The following is a 23,578-nucleotide window of genomic DNA, read 5'->3' on the forward strand; positions in this document are numbered from 1 at the left end:
GGCCGGACACACCTCGATCGATACATCGATCGACACACCGCGATCGACACAATGACACACCTCGATCGACACACCTCGATCGACACACCTCGATCGATACATCGACCGACACACCTCGATCGACACAATGACACACCTCGATCGACGAATCGACCGACGCACCTCGATCGACGAATCGATCGACGCACCTCGATCGACGAATCGATCGACGCACCTCGATCGACGAATCGACCGATCGACGCACCGACGAATCGACCGAGCGAATATTCGCTCGGTCGATCGAGACCTCGATCGATGAATCGACCGAGCGAACACGCGACGCACCGAGCGAGCGAGCGAGGAATCGATCGATCGACGCGACGACCTCTCGAGGCGTCCGTTCGCGCGTCGTCGCGTCGTCGCGTCGATCGACACCGCGCGACGCCCGCGACCGTCGTCGCCGAGCGTGATGTCGCGCGGGATGACCGCGCGCGCGATCTCGAGCGTGCGGTGCGCGCGCGAGGACGTCGACCACGGACGCGGGGGAGGACGAACGAACGAACGGGACGAGGGGTGGATGGGTGGGCACGCGCGCGGAGGGGCGATTCGCCTCGCGCGCGGTCGAGGGCGAGCGAGGGCGATCGACGGCGCCGCGGACGTCGAGGGATGACGTGGACGATCGAGGACTTGGGCGCATGACTCGGACGCGGGATTGGATGACTGACGAGGGCGATTCGTGGGACGACGCAGACGCGAAACGGCGACGGGGGCGAGACGCGCGAGACGCGGGCGAGGGGTGACGCGCGCGACGACGGATACGGCGCGACCGGTGCCGAAGGTGATCATCGATAATAAGAGCGATGCGTTCGCGACCGTGCTCGAGGTGACGTTCGGGACGTACCTCGGCGAGCTCGTGGATACGATCGCGGCGTTGAAGAATCTCGGGTTGGACATCAACCGCGGCGAGGTCACGATGGGCGGGGACGAGAAGACGTCTCGGTTTTACGTCCTCGATCGTGACACCGGAGAAAAGGTGACGAAGAGTGAACGTCTGGAGGAGATTCGCCAGACGGTGCTGACGAACATGTTAGCCTTCCACCCGGAATCCGCCGAGTTTATCCAAGCCAAGGCGCCGACGCGCGCGGGCGCGAACGACTCTCCGCTCGGTAAGGTTCGGTCCACGGTGGAAACCGGGATCAAGTGCACGGCTGAGAAATACCACACCAAGCTCGACATTGAAACGACCGATCGTCCGGGTCTCTTGGTTGACGTCGTGCGCACGCTCAAGGATTTGAGCCTGTGCGTCGTGAGCGCCGAGGTGGACACCATCGGCAACAAGGCGAAGGACATCATTTACATCACCCATCGCGGTGGTCCGCTCTCGCCGGCGATGGAACAACTCGTCGTTAACTCCCTCACGTACTACCTCTCTTTGACCGAGGAGGAATCTTACTAGACGTCTCGCGCGGCGCCGCTCGCGCGCACGGGGGCGCGCACGCGTTTTGCTCGTCTTGTAACTTTGAACATTTCCTACGTTTCGTTAGATAATTTGACCTTTTCGATTGATTATTTACAGGTGATCTAATGAAGCGCTCAGTGACACGGGCAAATGCTCGAGCAGTCGCTGTGCTTTTGCGCGGCGCCGCACGAGGCGGGCAAGTGACCGCGCGCCGGCGACAAGAAACAACGACCCGAGAGCCTGGACATCGCTCCGCAGTGATCTGTCTCGTCCGAGAGCAAAATCTCGTTGCACGTCACAACATTCTCATCGTTCGGAAGGGAGGCTCGAGAGAGAACGTCGCGGAACGCGTTCATGTCACCGGGCCACACGTGGTCGGCGCACGTCTTGGAAATCTCCTGGCACGCGTCGGTACACGATTGTAAAGTACCAAACTTTGTTTCCACCCATTCGATCCCTTCACGCGTGATTCGATGCGGCACAGGGAGCGGCTGAACCGGCCCGGACTCTTGCATGGCACCCATTCCGGCGGCGGCGAACCTCTCGGGGTGATCGTTCACGCCGTCATCCACGGGCGCCGGCGTTTGCTCCGGCTCCGGCTGCATCGGCGTTTGTTCTGGCTGCATCGGCGTTTGCTCCGGCTCCGGCTGCATCGGCGTTTGTTCTGGCTGCGTCAGCAGTTGCTCCGGCTCTGGCTGCGGCTGCGTCGGCAGTTGCTCCGGCTCTGGCTGCGTCGGCGTTTGTTCGGCCTGCGTCGGCATCTGCTCCGGCTCTGGCTGCGGTTTTTGCGCAACCCCGGACCACGGCACGCTATTAGCGTGATTTTCGGCCGTGGGCTCAGATTTTTCAGTCGGAGTCACCGGCGTCGGCGTCGGCGTCGGCGCCGGCGTCGGCATGGACGGCGTCGGGGTTGAGGTTCCGCCACTGCAACCGGTGATGCCGTGCTTGTCGCACACACACTGCGCACACGTCTCCCAATTCTTATCAAATCCGAGCGTGTGATCTGCGCTGTTGCGATCGTTCTTGCAGAATCGACACCCAGTCGAACCGACGCAACCGTAACCTCCGCCCTTGACGCATCGCGGGTCGTACATTTGGTCTGGTCTGCACAAGTCCCATTTGCAACCCAAGCCGAGCATCGCGGAGCTCGACTTCGCCGCCGCGATCGGAATCGGCTGCGCCGGTGTTGGGTTATCAATAGGCGTCGGATTCTTCGGGATCACCACGGGCGGTACGGGTGACAGCGGTCGCGTCGCCGGTTGCGTCGGCGTCGCCGGTTGCGTCGGCGTCGCCGGTTGCGTCACCGGTTGCGTCGGTGTCGCTGGTTCCGTCGGTTTCGGCGTCGGTGTCGCCGGTCCCTCTGGCGTTGGCGTAAACGGTTTCGGCACCACCGGTTTCGGTTCATCCGGAATCTCGTGCTTCTGGGCCATGCCCGCGCACCCAGAGCTGAATTTACGCGCTTCGCACACGCAGCTATTACACACGGGCAGGTTCTTGGTGTCCGTCCCCGTCAGGGCTTCCTTCTCTCTGCCGATGACGCGGCAAAACCGACACCCCGAGGTACCAACGCATCCGAGACCGCCCTGGGCGCAGCTCGGATCGTGCATCTGAAAGTTATCCCCGCACTTGTTCATGTCGCACGACGTCCCGCTCGAGGCTGCGCCGACGCCGACGCTCGCGACGTCACCCGTCTCCGCACCCGCGTCCGCGGCGGCTTCGAAGATTGCCGGCATGTCTCCCAACACGCCCTCATCGCGATGATTCTTCCTCTCGAGCGTCGGGACGCCCACCGTGAGATCGTCCCGCGCCCCCGCGCGTTCGACGTCGCCGTGTAAAAGCGGATTCCACGCCCCCTCCTCCCTCAGCGCGCCCGCGCGAAACACCGACCCGAGCGCCGCCTCGCCCGAGCTCTTCTTCAACATCCACGTCTTCAACTTTGCCTCCTCACTCTCGCTCAGATCGACCCCCATGCCCTCGTACGCGGCGCCGCGAGACGATTTCCCCCGCGCGCCTTTGCCCAACGCCGACCGCGCCGACCATCCGCGCCCATCCTCCGCTCGCATCGCCGCCACGCCCGCGATCGCCGCGATCGCGAACAACACCGTCGTCGTCATCGCGCGCGCGCGCGTCCACCCGGTCCCACCCCGTCCGTCTCGCTCGAGCGTCGTCGTCCATCCATGGTGTTGCGCCTCCGCGTTCGCGTCATCCTTCACCCTCGCCCGCGCGATCGCACCGCGCGCGACGTCGCCGAGCAACGCCGCGCGCTCCGCCGTCGTCGTCGACGTCGCCATCGTCCTCGCCCGCGCGCGCGTCCGCGTCCGGCGCGATCGACGCGCGCGCGCGCGAGGTCGTGGGTGTTCGCGCACGAACACGCGCGTGCGTCCGAGTATGGGGTTTCGTTTCTCCACCCCACCGCGTCGATCGCGCCCCGTCGATCGATCCTCGACGTGCGAGAAAACGTGATGGAAAGGCTCGGCGCTTTCCTATCTTCAAAGGGCTCTACATATGGAGAAAGGTTTAGGCGCGCGAGCGTTCAGCACCGGGCGGAGTTCGAAGGTCAAAGATTGGGTCAAGGACAGCCGCCGATCGATCAAAACGGGCACATCGAGGGTTTCGTCGACCCACGAGGACGCGCGCACGACGCGCTCGGGTCGATTCTCTGGATGTCGCGAACGCCCGCAGACGTTTGGGGAGGGGGTAACGTGACGAATCATGACTCAAGAAATCCAAACCCTCTCGATCCTCGACGTGAAAAAAGTGCGCCCGCGATTGCACACACGGCGTGGTCGTCCCACACTTTTTACCGCGCGCACGTAATCAATCACGCGCGCGCGCGGCCTCGGTGCCGACGCGCGCGTGGTCCGACGCTGACGCGGATCGACGTCGACGCGCATCGGCGTCGACGCCCACGCCCGGCGTCGCGCGCGCGGACGCGACCGCGACGAGGTCGACGACGGCGCGCGTGGGGTGATTCGCGTGCTGACGCGGATACGTGGATACGCGCATCGAGGGGTGGGCGGACGCGGATACGCGCGCGCGTGAGACGAGGCGTGGACGACGGGCGTGGTGCGCGCGCGTGTGGTCGATCGCGCGCGTCGACGGGCGGCGGGTGGGCCGGTGGTGGGGGGCGAACGATCATGGCGGCGCGGGCGGAGGCGATGCTGCTGCGGCATCACGAAACCTTGGCCCGGGCGGCGCTGGGGATGGGGTTCGTGTTTGGATTCGTGTACACGACGAAGACGGGGACGTCGCCGTTGGCGTGGGTGTACGGCGCGTCGAGAGAGACGGTGGTGAGCGCGAACGCGCGGGACGTGACGACGCGCGCGACGGCGAGGCCGTAGAGACGGCGGCGAATGATTGATACCGATTTTGTACTCGTTGTTCTGTATAACGAACTGTAATCCACGAAAGAATGTAAGTAAACACCGCGATCGATGCGCTTGGACGTTCGCGATGGAGTCGAAGGAGACGTTGGAAAGAATTGAAAGAATCATCATTCATCTACGGCGACTGCGAGTCGGCTACGGTCGAGGTTTTCTCACCGAGTGGCGTCAAGTAATCGTACGTATCATGTCGATACCGTTCGCGGTTCAAGCGTCCGCGAGAGCGAGTTCAGGATCGAGTGTTTCTTCGCTCGAGCGACGGGCGTGACGCGCGTTCTTTCGCGACGCGAGGCGGGTGAACGCCGCTCGCGCGCGGCGCACCGCGGGCGCCAAGCCGACTGTCGTCGCCACGGCGACGACGAGGAACATGACGACGATGACGACGTATGGGATCCAGATGGTGTCCTCACTCACCCCTAAGACGACGATCGTGACCACCAAGAGCACGAGTTGCATCGGCAAGCCAAACTTGATGAAGTCGGCAAACGTGTATCCGCCCGGGCCGTAGACCATGAGATTGGTCTGGTACCCGAACGGAGACATGAAGGACGCGCTCGCGGCGAGCATGAGTAGGAAAGCCATCTTCTCGAGAGGGATATTTTGCGCGGCCGCGGCTTGAGCGGCGATCGGCAACATCAGCGCCGCCGCCGCGTTGTTCGTGACAATGTTTGAGATCAAGAACGTGGAGAGGTACACCGCCGAGAGCAAGCCGATCTGTCCCGAGCCCGTGATCTTTGCAAGAGAGACGAGCTGCTTGGCCACGAATTCGGCGACGCCACTCTTTTGCATCGCCTTGGAGAGTCCAAAAGCGCCGGCGATGGTGACGATGACGTCCCACTTGATGGCGTTGCGAGCCTCTTGTTGCGTGAGCGTGCCGGATGCAATCATCACCGCCGCAGCGAGCACCGCGGCGGTGAAGAGTTCGATCACTTTGAACGTGTACAATGCGATCATAGCCAGCGCACACATGAGCGCAGGTATGAGTAATCGTAACCGGGGAGGCGTGGAGTCGTCCAGGACGCTGATGAGGGCGAAGGCGCCCTGAGCGCGAGCGCTCGATCGAAAGTCCGAGCCGGCATCGAGCAGGAGCACGTCTCCAGGATGTAAGACGACATCTCCGATTCTTGAGTGCACGCGCGCGCCTTCGCGATGGACCGCGATCACCACAGCATTGAAACGCGTGCGAAATTTGATGTCTCGAATCGATTTACCGACCAAGTCACCAGCCTTCCCAACCACGGCTTGAATCAAGCGCCTGTCGTGACTCGACACCTCAAGCTTGTCCACCTGATCGCTCGAATACGGAGCCAAACCGGGAACGCGGCGAAGACTAGCGATCGCGCTCGCACCACCGGCGTACCACATGACATCATTCGCCTCTAAAGGCTCGCTCGGATCGATGACGGTTGTCCTATCCGCTGGAGACTCGCTGAGAGTTGACCTCGCCCGCTCGATGGAGACGAGAAACAACCCGGGAAGTGATCGCAATCCGCTCTCCACCGCGGTCTTTCCTATAAAATTTCTTGCGGTAGATTCAATACGAACAGCGATGAGGAACTCTTTCCCCGTGTTCGACATCCCCACGCCGTGTCCAATTATCTCAAAATCCGCTTGCGCTTTGTGAAAGCGCTCATCCTCCTGCACGACGGCGCCTTCGGAACGCTCCAGGAGCTTGATGAGAGGTGAACCCTCTTGAGCTTGGAGCACGAGCGTGTCACCGGCTTGGAACACGACGGCACTGAGCTTCCCTGCAGGCGCACGACCACCTCGTTGAACGGCAATGATGGCTCCACCGAACGTCGCGCGCAGATCTGCCTCGGCAGGAGTCTTTCCCACGAGCGATGACGACGGTTTCACACTGCATCTCACAACCGATTGCCCGCGCTTTTTCACCGCTTCGATGCCCGTCACCGGTTCAAGCATTGTCTTGATCACTGTCGTGATCTCTTCTTTGGTCGTCGTGTTCTGTAACACTTGCAATCGCCAAATGGAAACCGAGCGAGATCCCACCGCCGAGGCTTCGCAGTGCAATAACTGCACTTGAAGACGATTCAACGCCTGAGAGATGTCGTGCAATAGGCCCGGTCGATCATTCGCGCTGATACCAAGAACCATGCGTCCGACATGTTCAGGATCGTCCTGATGGGCGTCGGGATCGACGTCGACCGTGACTAATGGCGGTCCGAGCGCGGTTTCGCTCTCCTTCGCGCTGATCTGCGCGTCGGCGCCGTTTGCGTCTCGCAGTGCGCTCTCCAATTTCTCTGAGTACCGTTTCAACGCTTGTGCTTTGCCACTCGATCTTCGCACGGCGTCGTCCGAATCGCTCGCCCCGCCGGACGTGTACTGGTTCCCATCCGAGGAGTAGTAACCCGGACTGAGCATGCCGCCGGCGTCGCTCGACTCCCCTTGAGACGATCTCGGTCGACGCTTGTGTCGACGCCTTCTCAAATCATAAATGGCCGCTTCTTGCTCTTTGTAAATCGCGTGCGTGCGCGCGAGCTTTTGTAAATCTGCTATGCTGCTTGACTCTTCCATCGAGACGACGCCGTCGTGGATTTTGCTCCCGGCTCTGTCTCGCACTTCCGCCACCGTGCCGCTCTCGATCTCATCTTCCTCGTACTCTTGCGTGATCGCCATCAAACCGTACTCGGCACAAACGTTCCCTAAAGACTCAATCATCCCCGTAAAGTACAAGATGTCGCCCTGGTTTAAGATGAACTCTGGACCGACAGCTCGAAGCAGAGCCTCGTCTCTTCGCACGCTCACCAAGTACAAACCCGGCAACCCTCTTAAGCCGCTCGCCGCGACGGTGCGTCCGACCGCCGGTGACCATCCCTCGACGCGCGCACCGACGAGCAAATCCTCCTCATCTTCCGCCCTACGCTCGTTCGGAGACGCCCCGATCCTTCGCGCGCCTTTGGGTAACAAAAAGGGCGACACGAGCAACACGTACGAAATCCCCGCCAGCGCCACCGCCACCCCGTACTTTCCCAGATCGAATAACCCAATCGTCACCTCCGCCTGGCCCGGAGTCTCCCTCACGTACGTCTTTACCATCCCTTGCACCACCAAATTTGTCGAAGTCCCAATCAGCGTGCACGTGCCGCCCAATAGCGAGGCGAACGACAACGGCATCATCAACTGCTCCACCGCCAACCCCGTGGCCTCGGCCCATCGCGTGACGATCGGTATCATCACCGCTACCACCGGCGTGTTATTCAAAAAAGCACTCACGCACGCGATCGGAATCATCAATCGCAGTTGCGCCCCGGCTGGCGTCCGCGGCTTTCCCAAAACCTTCGCCATGTACCAGTCCAACCCTCCGGTGCTCGATATCCCGCACGCGACGACGAACAGAGCGCCCACGGTCAACAAACCGGTGTTCGCGAACCCCTCCAGGGATTCCTCCACGGTGAGCGTCCCGATCGCGTTCAGCGTCGCCACGCTCAGCATCATCGCCCAGTCGCTGCTCACTTTATCCGTGAAGAGCGCCAAGAAGCACAGGAACACGACCACGCACGTCGCCGGGGCGTCGATATCGCGCGCCATCGCGTCGACGACGTCGACGACGCGTCCGTCGACGCGCACGTCGAGCGTCGCGGACTGCGGCGGAACGTCGTGGATTCTATTTTCTGCGCGTTCGCTTCACAGAGCGACGCGCATGGGACGTTTTCGATCGCTCACCGCGCGCGGGCTCGCGCTTTTGAGTCACCTCACGACGTCCTCGATCGATGCGAAGAGCGTCGCGATCGAGGACGCGTTGCTCGAGCGGTTAACGCGTCGTGAGATTGATTTCTCAAATCTGAAACACATCACCGAAGACGCGCGCGACGACGCTTTAATCTACGGTGCGTCGAGCGGGACGTTTAAGTTGAACAGTACGAGGGATGCGCACTTGTTTTACACCTTTTTCGACCGTCGTGGGTCCGGAGACGGGCGAGCATCGATGAATGATTCAGATGATGAGTCGCCTCTGATAATTTGGCTCACGGGAGGTCCCGGGTGCGCGAGCGAGCTCGCGTCGCTGTACGAGAACGGGCCGTACGCGATGGAACGAGATCCGAAGAGCGGTGAGGCGAGATTAGGACGAAGGGCGCACGCGTGGAACGACGCGGGGCGACTGCTATATGTGGACTCTCCAGTGGGCACCGGTTTCTCGTACACGAGTAAGCGGGCGGACGCTGCGCGAGACGAGACGACGGTGGCGAACGATTTGTTGGAGTTCCTGTCGGCGTTCATGCTGTCGAGACCGGAGTTGGCGGACGTGGAGGTGTACGTGACTGGGGAGTCGTACGCGGGGCACTACGTTCCGGCGTTCGCGCACAGGATTTTTGAGGCAAACAAAAAGGGCGACAATCCGGTGCGTTTCAATCTGCGCGGCGTCGCTATCGGTAACGGACTCACGGAGCCAGCGATTCAGTACGGTGCCTACGCCGATTACTCGCTCGGAAACGATATCGTCGACGCTAAAGCCGCAGCCGAGGCAATGAAGGCGTATCCGGCGTGCCGGAAGGCAATCAAGGCGTGTTATCGCGGCGATGCGGGCGAAAAGTCGAACCGCGCGACGTGTATCCGAGCCTTGAACGCATGTCAGATCATTCCAGAGACGCTACTGGAAAACGCCGCATCACGATTCGATGGGAAAGCGATCAACGTGTACGATATTAGAAAATCGTGCGACGCCGAGTTGTGCTATGATTTCAGCGCCGCAGAAGAGTGGTTGAATCGAGCTGACGTTCAAAAGGCGCTTGGGGTGAACAAAAAATGGGAAATGTGCGACAATCGCGTGCACTCCGATATGATGGGAGACTGGATGCACGAGTACGAGGACATGATTCCGCCCTTGCTCGAGGCTGGGATTCGTTTCATGATTTACGCGGGCGATCAAGACTTCATCTGTAATGCCCTCGGTAACGAGCGATGGGTGAAAGCGATGAAATGGAGCGGACGCGCCGCTTTCACCGCCGAGCACCCGCGCCCATTCGTCGTGTCCACTTCCGGCGACGATGAAATCATTGGTGGAACGGTGACGGAATCTGGCAAGCTCAGTTTCGTCAAAGTTTCGCAGGCTGGTCACATGGTACCGATGGACCAGCCGCTAAACGCCCTCACGATGATTCAGCGATTCGTTCGTGGTGAGCCCATCGCACGTGGCGATGAGACGACTCCGGTTCGCGGCGCCGCGCCAAGACGTGCTGTGCGTGATTCTCTGCGCGTCGCGTCGCAGTGATTGTAAAACTGAAATGACAAAACGCATACGTCCTAGTTCAAAATTTCATCCAGTTTTTCCTGCCAGAGTTGCGCTCTGGTTTGAACTGCGCGTGGATTGCTCACGGTGAGTTTCGCGAATTCTGACGAGTTGTTCAGGTTGATCCAGGCTGCGAGGATGGCGCTCTTCTTCGCCGCCGCCTCTTCGGCGTTGATCTTCGTGAGAGAGTACATGAGAGTATCCCAAAGCGCGACGTTGACCTCGCCCGAGGTGAAGAACTCTCGATAAAACAATCCACTGACGTCCTCCTCAGTCACCTGCTTCCCCTTGCCCACGGTGGACGTCGGTCGGAAGGCGCAGTCGCCGAAGATGTTGTACGCGAGCTTGATTGTCCTTGTGAACGACTCGTGCATCTCACCCGCGTCTTGCGGGGTCATGTCCTTGTTCTCTCGCATCTCATCATTGAGCCAAGTCTTGATGGGGATGAAAAATCCCTCCGGCGTCGTGCGTAGCATGGCAAAGTAGCGTAACACGAGCTCGCGGTCGCGCATTCTGAGGTGTGGCGTCTTGGATTTATAAATCTGCAGCAAGTGCTCATTCTGCACCAAATCCTCGAGCAAATCGGTGTACATCCCTTGATAGATGCAGTTCCTCAACTCCTGCTCGTTGAGCTGCGTCGCACCCATGTTCAGACGCTCGAAGACCTCGAAGACGAAATCTGGCTGAGACGACCGCGAGATCGTGTGCACGTTCAGCGGATAATCTAGGATGGTCTCCTGGAATCGCTCGTGCAGATCGGTGAAGGTTTTCCCGTTCAACTCTTCGTACACCTCCAGACCTGTGAGCTTGAACGGAGACCCATCGGGGAACTCACCTTGGATGAAGCTCCAGATGGACGTCAACCGCTGCTTCCCGTCCACAACCTCGAGCTTCCCCCCCTGGGTCTCGTGAAAGAACATGGTTGGGATGGGAATGTTCAAGATTAATGATTCCACCAGCTTACTCGCCGTTCGCACCGTCCACACGTACTCCCTCTGATAACTCGGCCGCAGGTTCACCTTGCCTCGGTTGATTTTATCGATCACGCTGTTCACCGTGAAATCAGCCTTTTGTATCTGCAGCGCGTCCCTATCAACCTTAAAAAGCGTTTCTTCCAATTCCGCGAATAACTCCTCCGCCTCTCGCTCGCTCTTCGTCTTTCGCGTCGTTCGCTTCTCGAACGCCGTCGCCGCCTCGGTCGACCCCACGCGCTCCCACAGCGAATCGTCGCCCTCGCGCGTCGTCTTCGTCCCCGCAGCCCCATCGTCGTCGTCCGACGCGTCGTTCCACAGCTCACGATCCTGTTCGTCTCCCAGCAGGGCCTCGCGCCGGGTCCAGCGCCTCGCGCCCGTCGTCGTCGTCGTCGGCAGCGCAATCATTCGTGTCGCGCCATTTTTCACGTCTCTTCGTCCGCGTCTCGACCCGCGCGTCGACGGGCGACGCGTCGTCGTCGTCGTCGTCGTCGTCGTCGTCGCCCGCATCGCGCGCGTCGGCGTCGTCCGCGCGCGCGTCGGCGGTGGCGGTGTGACGACGCGCGAGCTGTCGAGTTTAAACGTGTCGTACTGTAGGTGTGATAAAGGTATCAAGGCGCATGTCGATAGATTCGGGTCTCCCGGGCCGACGCGGCGCGCGCGCGGCGACGGGAGGCGGCGCGGTGGAACTACGCGATGAATTGTTACATAGAAGGCGAATGGAGCTAAGAGAAAGCGTTGACGCGGATGGGAATCACACCGCGCGGAGCACGACCTTGTTGGCGCACATTTCGAGTTGTTCGCGAGACTCGGCGGCGGAGGCGCACGCGTGGCGAGCCAAGAGGCTCAACATGGTGAGCGCCGTGGCTTCGTACTCGCGCACTTCCTCGCTCAGACCGAGAGGCGCACCGCGTTCTTTTTGAAGCTTTTCCCAGTCTTTCGGGCTCTTGACCTGTACGCACGCTTTCGCGTCGTGATACTTGAGGTAGCACTTCAGGCGAGCGTTCATCAGGAGCATGCCGCCACCTTTGCCCAAGCCGCAAGTGGCGTGAAGCGTGACGAACTCGGGAAGGTGCTTCACCACCACCGGCTGCGCAAAATCGAACGGATCAGGATTGGCGCAGCCGGTGCCAAATTTCTTTGCGTCCAAAGCCTGCGCGGTAATTTCACCGTTGCGCGCCATCTTTCGGAGGGCGCCGTGCAGCACGCCTTGCTCCATGCCCCCCGGGCCCATGTTGAGACTGAGAGCTTGTGCTTTGAGCGTCGCCGGCGTAGCGCGCCAGAACATCTGCCCTGAATTTAAGTTAGATACATCCTCAGGAGACGGTGATGGTTTTCCGTGATGGTTTTCCTGTGATGGTTTTCCGTTGTAGGCGTCGACGTATTTGTATCTATCCATTTGATAGAAAACGGTTGCTTCCTGATTTGATCGAAGAATCGCTGAGAAATCCGGTACCTTGAAAAAGATCACATCCGTATCGTGGAAGAAAAAGTCAACGCCAGCCGAGAGCAAGCCCAACGTCATTTTCTGCTTCATCCATGTCAGCACAACGTAACGGTCGTGCTTTGGCAGCCGATCGAACACGTGCCCGTCCCGGTACATGATACAACTAAATCGGTTCTCTTCCTCGCACTTCTTCTGCGTCTCTGTGTCGGCCGTGATCAACAAATATCTATCCATGAAACATTTCGTGCCGTTTACGTTCATCGTTGAAATCTTGGCGAGCTCGTAGTTGCGATCGTCCACAAACGCCACGGCGAGGGTGTTATCCGGCACGCACGACGAAGACTTCTTCGCCCGTTTCCTCGCTTCCGATTTCAACGTCTTAAACCAAGAGCAATCACCGGGCGTGATCTTATGCTCGCTTCCTCGCCACACGTTCATCCCGTCGTCGCCCTGAAGCGCGTTCGGGAACTCATTCGCGACGGCGGGCTCGCACGAAAACTTATGTCCCTCCGGTCCGTTCCGTTTGAACTCGTACTCACCGAGGCTCGTTCGCGCGAGCACGGACGATCGATCGACGCCCGCGATGGATCCGCTCGCGATCGCCGCGAGCGCGCACGCCGCGAGACCGAGCGAGGCGATGACGATGCGTCTCGTCGTCACCGGCGTCGCGCCGTGTTCTCGCTCGACGTCGACGCCGCGCGCGCCGTCGCCCTCGACGTCGACGTCGTCCAGCAGTCGCGCGCGTTCGTCCTCGCGCGTCCTGGCGGTCATGACGACGGCGCCGTCGACGCGTGCGGTCGTTCGTCGGGTGAAGGGTGTTCGCGAGCGACGCTTTTGGGTGTTCGTTCTCGGCTATGATTGAACCCTATCGCTATGATTGAACCCTGTGTACGACGGAGCGCGCGACGCGTCCATCCATCACGCGCCGTCGTCGGCACGCGCGTCGTCGCGATCGTCTTGATCGTGATCCAAAACGAACCTTCGCACCGTTCGAGTGACTCTATCGGGACGGTGGGCTTCGGTGGAGACGCGTCCGTCGACGCGGACGCCTCGTCTGTGGACGTCTCTTTCGCTCCACAAAGCGTCAATCAGGACGTCTTGGGAGAGTCTGTGGGTCAGAACCTCGTTCGGCACCTCCTCGGGATTCAACTTTAACCTCTTGCACGCGACTTGGAGCCAGTTCGCGACGAAGACCTTGGAGTCGTCGGTGGCGAAGACGCCGCGCGCGCGCTCGACGACGTTGCGGATCCGAGCGAGCAACCCAAGCTCGGCGTTGATCGCGCTCGCATCCGTTTGTCTCTTCGCCAATACCTCGTCGTGATACTGCAATAAATTTTCGACGCCGTGCTCGGTGTTGATCAGGGCGTTGACGCCTTGCGCGAGCTCGATGATGGTGCTCGCCGAGTCGAGCGGGTTGGACATCAGATTCGGCGCATACGCAAGGAGCGTGAGCGCGTCGTCCGCGTCCGACGTCACCGCAAAATTGAGCTCAAAATCCGCAGGGAACTTTTCCTTGGCGTACGTAAGCATCGATTGTAAGACGCGAATCGACTCCTTGTACTCGTGAACGTCGTACGCAAACTCCCCACCTGGGCCGACTTCGTCCCCGCCCCATACGAGCGACACAGCGATGACGAACTTTTCGCACGTCTGCGGGCACTTTGCTCGTCGGTAATCTAGCGCAGAATCAATAATCGTGCGCTCATTTGATTCCACGAATCTTGCCTTGTCCGACAGACGCATCGGCATCACAACACTTCGCTGGAGCGCCGCGCCCATGGCGCTCCGCGAGAGCGTCCCGCGTTCGCGTTCACGCGCCACCACCGCCGCCGCGAACGCTTTCGTCCCCTCGACCCTCGACATCAAAAAATCGTACAACAGCGTCGTCTTGTACGATTCCGGCTCGCTAAGCACGCGGATACGCGCCTCCACCCAGCCGCGTCCGACGCGCTTCACCGCGTTACCCACCCGATACCCGCCACCGCGCTTGCACACCGGAATCTTCCAAAGTTCGCTCTCGTCTCCGATCACGAGCGTCCACGACGACGTCGTCGATCCATCTCGCGTGTACGCCCGCTCTAGCTCGTACACGGGTTCCGGTTCGCCCAACCACGACGCGACGTCGCGCGGTCCGTCTCGCCGTTCAACACCCAGGCGAGATTCTACGCGTCGGTCTTCATCCCTCTTCGTCGTCGATAACCACCCTCCCGACGCACCGAGCGATGAAATCGCGCTCGTCGTCGCGTGTTCACCGAAGCGCGAGCGCGAGGAGACGACGACGACGAGCGCGAGCGCCGCCGCGGCGCACGCCGCGCCTAACACCCTGGGTGATGGAAATCGTCGCTCGCGACCTCTTGACGCCGTCTCTTCGTTCGATGCGCTCGGTCCGGCGTCGGCTCCGAGCAATAAACGCTCTTCGTCGACGGACATGGCGCGATCGCGTCGAGACGGCGTCACCGCGCGCTCAAGGCGCGTCGACGTGTGCGGCGCGCGCGCGAGCGCGTCGGCTGCGACGGCGACGCAGCGAAAATCGTGGATCAAAAGAGCGCCGTGGACGTGGACGAATTGAAATGCATTAAATCACAAATTGCACGCGTCGGTGCCGCACGAGACGATTTTTTGAGGGCGAGCGTTCGAGACGCCGTCGAACGGGACGTTCGCGGCGGCGACGAAGACGACTTGCTCGGGCGCGGTCGCAGCCTTTGGGAGGCACTCTAAGACTTCTCCTATGACGGCCGTGTGTACGTACCCGTCGCGTTTAAGTGCCTCAACAGTGTCTTCGGCGCGATCGCTCGGCACGGAGGCGAGCATACCGCCCGCGGTTTGTGGATCGAACAGAAGCGGATATCGTTTGGCACCAGATACCGCGGTGGGATTCGCGACGGCTCGAGCCAGACGCACGTTCGCAGGCTGCAGCGAACTCGTGATCCCCAACTCAACGCATTCCAAAGCGCCTGGTAAGATTGGGACGGCATCCATGTCCAGGACGGCCGCGACGCCGCTTCCCTTGCACATCTCGACGAGGTGTCCGAGCAAGCCGAAACCGGTGACGTCAGTGCACGCCGTCGCGCCGTGATCGAAGAGCGTTCGAGCGGCCGTCGCACTCGGTTGACGCATCGAGTCAAGGGCGTTGGAAATCCATCGCCCTTGAGCCTTTGCGCGCATGTCCGCCGCGAACAACGTTCCGGTGCCAATGGGCTTGGTGACTATGATTTTGTGCCCGGGCTTCATCCCGCCCTTCTTCATGAGCTTTTCACGCGGCGCGGCGCCGTGCACGGAGAATCCGAGCGAGAGTTCAGCGCCTTCCGAGCTGTGGCCACCGGCCAAGGCGCAACCGGCGTCGCGCAGGATACTGCAGGCGCCCGCCATGATTTGATACAGCGTCTCCTCCACTTGCGCCTCCAATCCATACGGAACTGTTGCGATGGCGAGCGCGGCGTGCGGATCCGCGCCCATGGCCCAGCAGTCTCCAAGGGCGTGCACAGCGGCAATTTGACCGAAAATATAGGGATCATCGACGAAGGCTCGGAAGTAATCCACCGTTTGCACGCCGACCATGCCCTCTGGCACGGCGACAACAGCGGCGTCGTCCGGTTGATCGATGCCAACCTCGACGTTGGGATTCGTGGGAATCGGCTCCAGACGTTTCATCACTCGAGATAAAACCGTCGCACCGACCTTTGCGCCGCACCCACCGCATCGCATCGGCACAGCACGAATCGCCGCCATGGTCTCTGCCCCAGCGGAGAGCGCCAAGGCGGACGACTCCACCTCTGCCTCAGCCATCTCCTCCATCTCCTGGTACATCTTCATCCACTTCCGATCGATCTTATCCTTCCATCTCCACAAACGCTCGCCTATCGGACCGACTCCACCCATGGCGACGTTACCGTACGACAGCACGGCGTGCTTACCGCCGGTGGTTAATAATCCGAGAAATAGCTTTTGCGGAGTGAAATCGACGAGAGATTCCCCCAAGAGTGCCCGTCGTAGGTTCTTATCGAGTGGCGGACCTTGACGGACGGCAAAAACCCCAGCTTTCGGTCGCGGATGCTTCAGAACATTGGCCACGTCACCGGCGGCAAAGATGTCCTTGTGCGAAGTGGACTCGAGCGTGGCGTTCACCGTGATGAAACCGTTCTCATCGAGCGCTAAATCCGTGGAATCTTTCAACCACTTCGCCGCGCCCGCTTGCGTGCACCATATCACCTCATTAGCCTCAATCTTTCGACCGCTCTGAAGCGTCACAAAGCCCTCTCCAGCCTCTACCACGCCGTCGTCCTCAATCACTTTTACGCCCGCGTCATCGAACACCTGCAAAAACGTATTCCTCACCCTCGGCGCGTGCGACGGCATCAACTTTCCTCGCGTTACGAGCGTGAACGACGCTAAATCTTCGTTCATCCCTCGTCGCTTACACTCCTCTCGCATGCGGTGTCGCATCGAGAGCGCGAGCTCGGCGCCGCCCGCGCCGCCGCCGACCACCACCACCTCGCAGTGCTTCCCACCCTCGATCACCCGCCTCAGCATCGCTTCCCACCGCGCGTTAAATCCACTCACCGGTTTCACCGCCGTCGCGTGCTCGTTCGCCCCTCGCACGTCCGCGCTCGGCGTTATTCCCACGTCCACGCTCAGGACGTCGAACCGCGCCCCCGGTCGTCCGCTCCGCAGCACCACCCGCTTCTCCTCGTGATCGATCCCGATCGCCTCATCGTGTATCACTCGAAATTTTCCCGCTCGACAGATCGGTTGCAGATCGACGTGCGTCTCGTCTCGCTCGTAGTGTCCCGCGACGAGGCCCGGGAGCATGCCGCTGTACGGCGTGTGCAAATCCTTCGCGATGAGCGTCACGCGCACCCCCGCCATCGGTCGCATCGCCAGCGCCTTGAGCACGTACACGTGCGCGTGTCCACCGCCGATGAGCACGAGGTCTTTGATGACGATTGCATCGGGCGATGATGATGATTTCATCGCGCGCGCGGTGACGACGCGCGTGCGACGCCGACGCGGGCGCGACGACGCGGGCGCGACGGGTTCTGGGTGCCGGACGAACGCGCGCGACGGTCGCGCGCTTCGCATGCGCCGCGGCGCGGGTGACGACGCGGTGGCGCGTCGAAGTGCGGCGCGGGCGGGCGGGCGCGGCGACGCGGGCGGTTTACAAAGAATGCGCTAAGCTAAAATCGACCGCCGCCGAAGAGACGACGGAGAAGGAATCGTATGGCGGTTTGAAGTAATCGCGCGCCGAAGGTGGCGATGAAGCGAACGAAGGCGACTCGGAGGACTCGCGCCGCGCCCACGGCGAGCTCGACGAGCGGATTGACGCCGACGACGGAACCGGGCGGTGGAGGCGAACGCGCGCTCGATGCGCGCTCGTAGCGAAACGGATCGAATCCTGGTGTAGAACCAGCGCTCCCGCGACCGACGACGCGCTCGGTGACGGACTCGGAGACGACGCCGTTGGGGCCTCGGAAGCGCGTCACGCGCCGAATCACCGTCTCTCCACGCGCGTTCACGTACGACGTCTCGCTCACCTCGCCCCCACCCCGGCGCTCCCCGAACGCCTGTTCGCTAAAAATAGTCTTGAACAAATCGTTCAAATCGTACGCGCTCATCTGGCCCCGAAACGCGAACCCACCCGGTCCAAAGCCGCTCGCTCCGAACCCGCGAGGCGGAAATCCGCCGCCGCGCGTCGCCGCCTCTCGCATCGCCCGCTCCACCTCTCGCAAGAAACTCGAGCTATCGCTCCCAAATATTTCCCTAAACACCCGCTCGGCGTCCTCACGCGAGAAATCGCGTCGATACTCGTACCGATACCCCGTCCCCGCGCCCGATTCGCCGCCGCGCGCGCTCGCCGCGCGCGCCCGTCGAGCGAAATCCTCCGCCGCCGTCCCTCCCCCACCCCCTCCCCCGTACCCCGCGTTCGACGCCATCCCTCCCGGCGCGCTCAATCGCGCGTACGCCGCGCTTATCTTCTTAAACCGCGCCTCGTGCGTCGCCTTTTCGCTCTCCGCCGCCCGGTCCGGGTGCCATCGCAGCGCCTCGCGTCGATACGCCCGCTTCAGCTCCTCCTTCGACGCGTTCGGTCCCACGCCCAGGACCACGCGCGGGTCCTCCGAGTCCGCGCCTCGCGCGCGTCGACCGCGCGCGCGCGCCGAACGAGGCCACCGCGCGTCGACGCGACCGATCGATGCGCGATGGTTCGTCGCATCGCGTCCAGCGTCCCACGCATCGCCACGCCCGTGGTCAGCGCTCGAGCGCGTCGCCGGAGCTCGAGCGCGTCGCTCTCGCGCGCGCGCGGTCGAGCGTCGCGTCGCCCGTGGACGACGCGACGGCGTCGATTCGGGGACGCTGTGGCGCGATGGCGCGCGTGAACTAGGGTTTAGGGGAACGCCCTCTAAACCCTATACCCTAAAACGTCGAAGGAAAGCCTTCGACATCCGCGCGACCCGCGCGCGAGGCCTCGACGGGCACGGCGATGCGAGCGCTCGCGCGTCGCGCGTCGTCGACGACGCATCGACCCCCGAGCGCGCGCGCGCGCCGTCGACGCGTCGCCACGCGCGCGTCGGTGATCGATGTCCCCGATCTCGTGGTGACACTTCGCGCGATCGCAACCGCGGGCTGCGACATCATCCGCGACGTCACCGCGCGTGGAGACCTGCGCACGCGTGATAAGGGCGGTGACGTCACCGCGTCGGGTGCCTACGTCGCGGACGCGCAGACGGAGGCGGATAGACGGGTGGAGGCGATGGCGGTGGCGACGATGATGAAGTATCACCCGAACGCGCGCGTGGTGGCGGAGGAGAGTTTCGAGCGCGCGTGCGAGACGGATGCGTCGGCGGCGTTGGAACTGACGGCGACGATGCGGCGAGCGAGTGAGGACGAACGGAATGGATGGGCGAGGGAGCTCCGGAGGGGGGTGGAGGCGTCGCGGGTGGCGGTGTATCACGATCCGTTGGACGGGACGAATGAGTACGCGGCGGGCGAGCGGCGGGCGATCACGGTGCTGTTCGGTGTGGCCGTGGATGGGGTTCCCGTGGCGGGGGTGATCGGGCAACCGTTTTACGCGCGTGAAGGGGATGGGGAGACGCTCGGGCGGGTGGTGTGGGGGGGGGCGGGGATGGGCGTGCGCGGGTTGGACGTCGCGGATGGATACGAGGCGCCGCCGCCGCCGCCGCGCGGCGAGCACGTGGTGGCGGTGAATCGGAACATTCGGGAGAATCGTCAGGCGCCGGTGCTCGAGGCTTTGAAATCGCGCGTGGACGTCCTGATCAGCGCCACGGGGTATCATTATTTGACGCTTCTGGAACGACGCGCGCACTCGGCGCTGTTACTGCGCAAGGCGTCGAAGAAGTGGGACACGTGCGCCGGGGAGGCTCTGCTCCGAGCGACCGGGGGGATAGTCACCGACACGGTGGGAAGACGGTACGATTACACGTACAATCTGGACGCCGTCCCGAACCTAAGTGGCATGGTCGCGAGCTCGGACGTGGGGTTGCACTGCGAGATGACAGCCATCATTCGAGACGTGATCAAGCCTCTGGGTGAGTACCCGTACGACGTCGTCGATCCGTCGGTGAAGCGAGGCGTGCTAGAGGGTTTGACAACGCCACCGGGAGGCTGGCGCGCGGTCACCGTGGACGTCGGCGGATGTCTCATTGAACCCGCCGAGCGCGTGGGCGATGTATACGCCAGAATCGCGAGCGCGCTCGGGTGCGATCACGTCACGAGCGAGAGCGCGTCGACGCACTTCAAGCAAGCGTTCGCGCTCTATCGCGGAAAGGATTGCTGCGATTGCGAGGCGCTGCGGTATTACGGAGATGGGAAATCCTTCTGGAGAAAAGTCGTCAATCACGTGCTCACGAGCGCGCTGACGCGTAAAATCGACGCGAGCACGGTCGAGCGCATGCTCGACCATCTGTACGAATATTACGAGCGTCCGTCATCCTGGTACATCGCGCACGGCGCCGTGGACGCCATCAGACGTTTACGCCGCTCGGGCGTCCGCGTCGCCGTGGCGAGCAATTGGGACGCTCGATTGCCCGATTTGCTCAAATCTCTCGGCGTTCACGACGAGTTCGACGCATTGGTCGTCTCCGCGAACATCGAGAAAGAGAAACCGAGCACAGAGTTCTTTAACGTTCTCGTCTCCGAGCTCGGCGTCGATCGGTCAACCGTCCTACACGTCGGCGACGGCGTCCAAAATGATTACCAGGGCGCCGCGGCGGCTGGATTCGGCGCGAGCGTCTTATGGTCCTCCCGCCCCATCGACGGCGTCGACCGCCGCTCGCGCGATTTCAACGAGATCGCCGACGCCATTCTACACGCCAACGCCGCGCACGTCCACCAGCGACACTACTTCACGCATTAATATCACACCCATCGCCCGTTCCGTCGTCGCCCCCCGCATCCGACGTCGCGCCCGTTCCACATGGGACCGCCCCAACGTCCGAGACGCCCATCGCGCGGCATCGCCCGCCCCCACACGCGCGCGCGTCGCCCGTTCCATCATCGCCCTCGACGATCATCTCTCCCATCGTCGTCGTTCGCGCGGTCGCACGTCGTCTGACTTTTCAGCGCCCGCGCGCGCGTCGCGCCGCTTCGTCTTCCGCGCCGCGTCGCGTCCGCCTCCGCGGCGTCACCGCGCGCGTCCGGGGCCACGTTCGTGGACGTCGACGTCGTCCGCGCGCGCGTGATCACGCGTGGGGTGTATTTCCACACCTCGTCCGTCACCGCGCATGCGCCGGGCGGCACCGGTGGCATCTTCAGAGCGCGCGCGGGAGGCGCCGCGACCGCCGGCGCCGCCGCCGCCAGAGACGCGCGACGGCGTCGGGCGACTGGCGGTCCAACGCGCGCGACGAGCGCTCGGGACGGTGGTGAACGAGGACGGAGACGCGCGTGAGGCGGTGCATGCGTCGACGATGGCGAGTGGTGCGCGCGCGGTGGACGACGGCGGCGCGGGACGCGGCGGCCGGGACGGGACGATTGATTTGAGCGCGGAGATGTTTGACGGGTCGCCGCCGTACGCCGAGGTGTTACACATCCCGAATGGAAAGGTAGGATTGGTGATCGGACGAGAGGGACGACACGTTGGATTCGTGCAGAATCGAACGGGGACGCGGATATCGATCGCGAGGGATTCGTGGGACGGCGCGAAGCGACGGGTGGAGATCGAGGGACCGCCGGAACGATGTCGTGAGGCGGTGGCGATGATACATCGGTTGATCGACACGAGCGACGATCGCGCACACGAAGGAACGGAGGGAGCGATAGGGGCGCTGTTCGAAGGATTAGACGTCGCGGACGCGGCGCGAGCGGCGGTGGCGACTGCGGCGGACGTCGCGGCGCGCGCCGATTTGGCGCTGGACGAAGAGACGCAGTACAACGAGCGCAACGCCGAGTTTGTCGGCGGCGGCGGCGCGCTTCGAGCGATGGCGCCATCGTCGACGGTGGCTCGGCTCGGACCGGCGACGGCGACGATGACGATTCCGCACACCAAGGTCGGGATGATCATCGGACGAGGTGGCGATAACGTCAAGTACATTCAGCAGCGCACGCGGGCGAGGATTCAGATTCAGACGGACGCGGAGACGCCGGAGGGGGCGCCGGCGCGTACGGTGTTCTTACGAGGCCCCGTGGAGTGTTGTCGCCACGCGGCGCGGATGATAAACGACATGTGCGTCGGTAGAGTGCCGATACAAGCGGCGCCCGGCGTGATCGCGCCTTCACCTTTGACGCCCACCGGACCGGAATCCGAGCGCGGACGAAGCGTCGACCGCGCGTCGCGCGAGCGCGGCGGGTACCACCACGGCGCGTACGTCCCGCCCGCGCACGCGATGGAGTATCAGCCCATGCCCGGCACGTTTTACCCACCCTTCTTCAGCCAGCCGTATACGGGTCTATACAATCCCCCGTCGGCGTACGCGCCGCAGGATCCGTCGTCGATGATGCAGAATCCGTACGCGTGGAATCCGTACGCGGCGCAAATGTACTACGGCGCGCCGCCGCCGTTGATGCCCGCCTACGCCTTGAACGTCGGAACGCCGCGCGACGACGGAACGACGTATTACGAACAACCGCAGACGCCTCCGAGAGACGCTGGCGATGAATCCGGCGACCGAAAAAATGTGAGCGCGAGCCAACCGTCCGCCGCGCCGGAGACGCCGCCCGCCGCCATGGACGTCCAAGAACAATCGCGACACGACGACACGATCGTCTCCGACGACGCCACCCAGAGTCCCGATGGAAACGACGACGTCTCGCGCTGAGCGCGAACGACGCCACGCGTTTAAAATCGCGCCGACGCGCGTCCTCCGTCGTCTCTCGCGCCAAAAATCACCGAAACGTTCCCGCGCGCGCGCGCGCATCATCACACTCGCTTCACCAAAAAAAAAATCGCTCGCGCGCATCGATGACAACTACTACTCTCTCACATCACATCACAACATCACACCCTCCCGCGCGCCTCGCCATCGCTCGCGCCGTTCGCGCCCGCGCCGCGCCGTTCCGTTCCGTTCCGTCCGCCCGCCCGTCTACGCCCGTCCCCGTCCCACCGCTTTCTTCGCCTCTCGCGCCAGTTCCCGACCGAGCTCATCCATCTCCCGTCGCGCCGCCCCGTTTCGCCATCGTATCACCCACAGCGCGACGAGCACGACGCACAGGATTCCACAGCACATCATCGTGCGATGTTTCCGTCGGAACCATCGACCGGTGTTCGGGAGGTCCAGCCCTCGTTTCTGCAGGCTCTTCACGCTGCTCATCGCGTTTTCGACGTGAATCGAACCGAGGGATTCCGAGCGACGCATCGCGCGCGCGCGCGGGTGCGCCGCGGCGTCGCGCGCGCGTCGAGACGTCGCGCGATCGTCGATCGCGATATGGTTCTCAACCCTACTCAAACCCTACCTAAACCCTACTCAAACCCTACTTAAACCCTACCCACGCGAGGCGTCCCATGCACGCGCACATGGCCTTCACACGAACGATGTACGACACCCACGCGGGACGGGACGACGACGCATCGCCGCATCGCCGCGCGCGCGACCGCGCGCGTCGACGCCGCGCGCGCGTCCGTGGCCCCACCGCGGTCGTCTCGAC

The 23,578-nt window shown here is 62.5% G+C and overlaps 13 protein-coding genes across 13 annotated transcripts; 5 read left to right on the forward strand and 8 right to left on the reverse strand.

Annotated features, from left to right (window-relative positions):
- Positions 1 to 448: 448 nt before the first annotated feature.
- OT_ostta18g00330 (unnamed product) lies at positions 449 to 1,435 on the forward strand (the record flags this gene model as incomplete). Its single annotated transcript, XM_022982868.1, has 2 exons — positions 449 to 489; positions 730 to 1,435. The coding sequence occupies 2 exons, from the start codon at positions 449 to 451 to the stop codon at positions 1,433 to 1,435; spliced, it is 747 nt and encodes a 248-aa protein (XP_022840519.1).
- Positions 1,436 to 1,572: 137 nt separating this feature from the next.
- OT_ostta18g00340 (unnamed product) lies at positions 1,573 to 3,729 on the reverse strand (the record flags this gene model as incomplete). Its single annotated transcript, XM_003084024.2, has 1 exon — positions 1,573 to 3,729. One exon carries the CDS (start codon positions 3,727 to 3,729, stop codon positions 1,573 to 1,575), a length of 2,157 nt encoding a protein of 718 aa, XP_003084072.2.
- An 846-nt stretch (positions 3,730 to 4,575) lies between these two features.
- OT_ostta18g00350 (unnamed product) lies at positions 4,576 to 4,779 on the forward strand (the record flags this gene model as incomplete). Its single annotated transcript, XM_003084025.1, has 1 exon — positions 4,576 to 4,779. The coding sequence occupies one exon, from the start codon at positions 4,576 to 4,578 to the stop codon at positions 4,777 to 4,779; it is 204 nt and encodes a 67-aa protein (XP_003084073.1).
- A 249-nt stretch (positions 4,780 to 5,028) lies between these two features.
- On the reverse strand, positions 5,029 to 8,370 carry OT_ostta18g00360 (Regulator of K+ conductance, C-terminal; the record flags this gene model as incomplete). Its single annotated transcript, XM_003084026.1, has 1 exon — positions 5,029 to 8,370. One exon carries the CDS (start codon positions 8,368 to 8,370, stop codon positions 5,029 to 5,031), a length of 3,342 nt encoding a protein of 1,113 aa, XP_003084074.1.
- A 112-nt stretch (positions 8,371 to 8,482) lies between these two features.
- OT_ostta18g00370 (Peptidase S10, serine carboxypeptidase, active site) lies at positions 8,483 to 10,051 on the forward strand (the record flags this gene model as incomplete). Its single annotated transcript, XM_003084027.1, has 1 exon — positions 8,483 to 10,051. The coding sequence occupies one exon, from the start codon at positions 8,483 to 8,485 to the stop codon at positions 10,049 to 10,051; it is 1,569 nt and encodes a 522-aa protein (XP_003084075.1).
- A 32-nt stretch (positions 10,052 to 10,083) lies between these two features.
- OT_ostta18g00380 (Domain of unknown function DUF262) lies at positions 10,084 to 11,550 on the reverse strand (the record flags this gene model as incomplete). Its single annotated transcript, XM_003084028.2, has 1 exon — positions 10,084 to 11,550. The coding sequence occupies one exon, from the start codon at positions 11,548 to 11,550 to the stop codon at positions 10,084 to 10,086; it is 1,467 nt and encodes a 488-aa protein (XP_003084076.2).
- A 244-nt stretch (positions 11,551 to 11,794) lies between these two features.
- Positions 11,795 to 13,258, reverse strand: OT_ostta18g00385 (Nucleotide-diphospho-sugar transferase; the record flags this gene model as incomplete). The annotated part of the gene is made up of 1 exon (XM_003084029.1): positions 11,795 to 13,258. One exon carries the CDS (start codon positions 13,256 to 13,258, stop codon positions 11,795 to 11,797), a length of 1,464 nt encoding a protein of 487 aa, XP_003084077.1.
- A 147-nt stretch (positions 13,259 to 13,405) lies between these two features.
- Positions 13,406 to 14,917, reverse strand: OT_ostta18g00390 (Nucleotide-diphospho-sugar transferase; the record flags this gene model as incomplete). Its single annotated transcript, XM_003084030.1, has 1 exon — positions 13,406 to 14,917. The coding sequence occupies one exon, from the start codon at positions 14,915 to 14,917 to the stop codon at positions 13,406 to 13,408; it is 1,512 nt and encodes a 503-aa protein (XP_003084078.1).
- A 150-nt stretch (positions 14,918 to 15,067) lies between these two features.
- OT_ostta18g00400 (Pyridine nucleotide-disulphide oxidoreductase family protein, N-terminal) lies at positions 15,068 to 17,458 on the reverse strand (the record flags this gene model as incomplete). The annotated part of the gene is made up of 1 exon (XM_003084031.1): positions 15,068 to 17,458. One exon carries the CDS (start codon positions 17,456 to 17,458, stop codon positions 15,068 to 15,070), a length of 2,391 nt encoding a protein of 796 aa, XP_003084079.1.
- A 203-nt stretch (positions 17,459 to 17,661) lies between these two features.
- Positions 17,662 to 18,417, reverse strand: OT_ostta18g00410 (DnaJ domain; the record flags this gene model as incomplete). Its single annotated transcript, XM_003084032.1, has 1 exon — positions 17,662 to 18,417. The coding sequence occupies one exon, from the start codon at positions 18,415 to 18,417 to the stop codon at positions 17,662 to 17,664; it is 756 nt and encodes a 251-aa protein (XP_003084080.1).
- A 545-nt stretch (positions 18,418 to 18,962) lies between these two features.
- OT_ostta18g00420 (Inositol monophosphatase, conserved site) lies at positions 18,963 to 20,855 on the forward strand (the record flags this gene model as incomplete). The annotated part of the gene is made up of 1 exon (XM_022982911.1): positions 18,963 to 20,855. The coding sequence occupies one exon, from the start codon at positions 18,963 to 18,965 to the stop codon at positions 20,853 to 20,855; it is 1,893 nt and encodes a 630-aa protein (XP_022840520.1).
- Positions 20,856 to 21,405: 550 nt separating this feature from the next.
- On the forward strand, positions 21,406 to 22,752 carry OT_ostta18g00430 (K Homology domain, type 1; the record flags this gene model as incomplete). The annotated part of the gene is made up of 1 exon (XM_003084034.2): positions 21,406 to 22,752. The coding sequence occupies one exon, from the start codon at positions 21,406 to 21,408 to the stop codon at positions 22,750 to 22,752; it is 1,347 nt and encodes a 448-aa protein (XP_003084082.2).
- A 264-nt stretch (positions 22,753 to 23,016) lies between these two features.
- On the reverse strand, positions 23,017 to 23,289 carry OT_ostta18g00440 (unnamed product; the record flags this gene model as incomplete). The annotated part of the gene is made up of 1 exon (XM_003084035.1): positions 23,017 to 23,289. The coding sequence occupies one exon, from the start codon at positions 23,287 to 23,289 to the stop codon at positions 23,017 to 23,019; it is 273 nt and encodes a 90-aa protein (XP_003084083.1).
- Between the last annotated feature and the right edge of the window lie 289 nt (positions 23,290 to 23,578).

This window comes from Ostreococcus tauri (assembly GCF_000214015.3).
Source record: "Ostreococcus tauri WGS project CAID00000000 data, contig chromosome 18, whole genome shotgun sequence".
NCBI lineage: Eukaryota > Viridiplantae > Chlorophyta > Mamiellophyceae > Mamiellales > Bathycoccaceae > Ostreococcus > Ostreococcus tauri.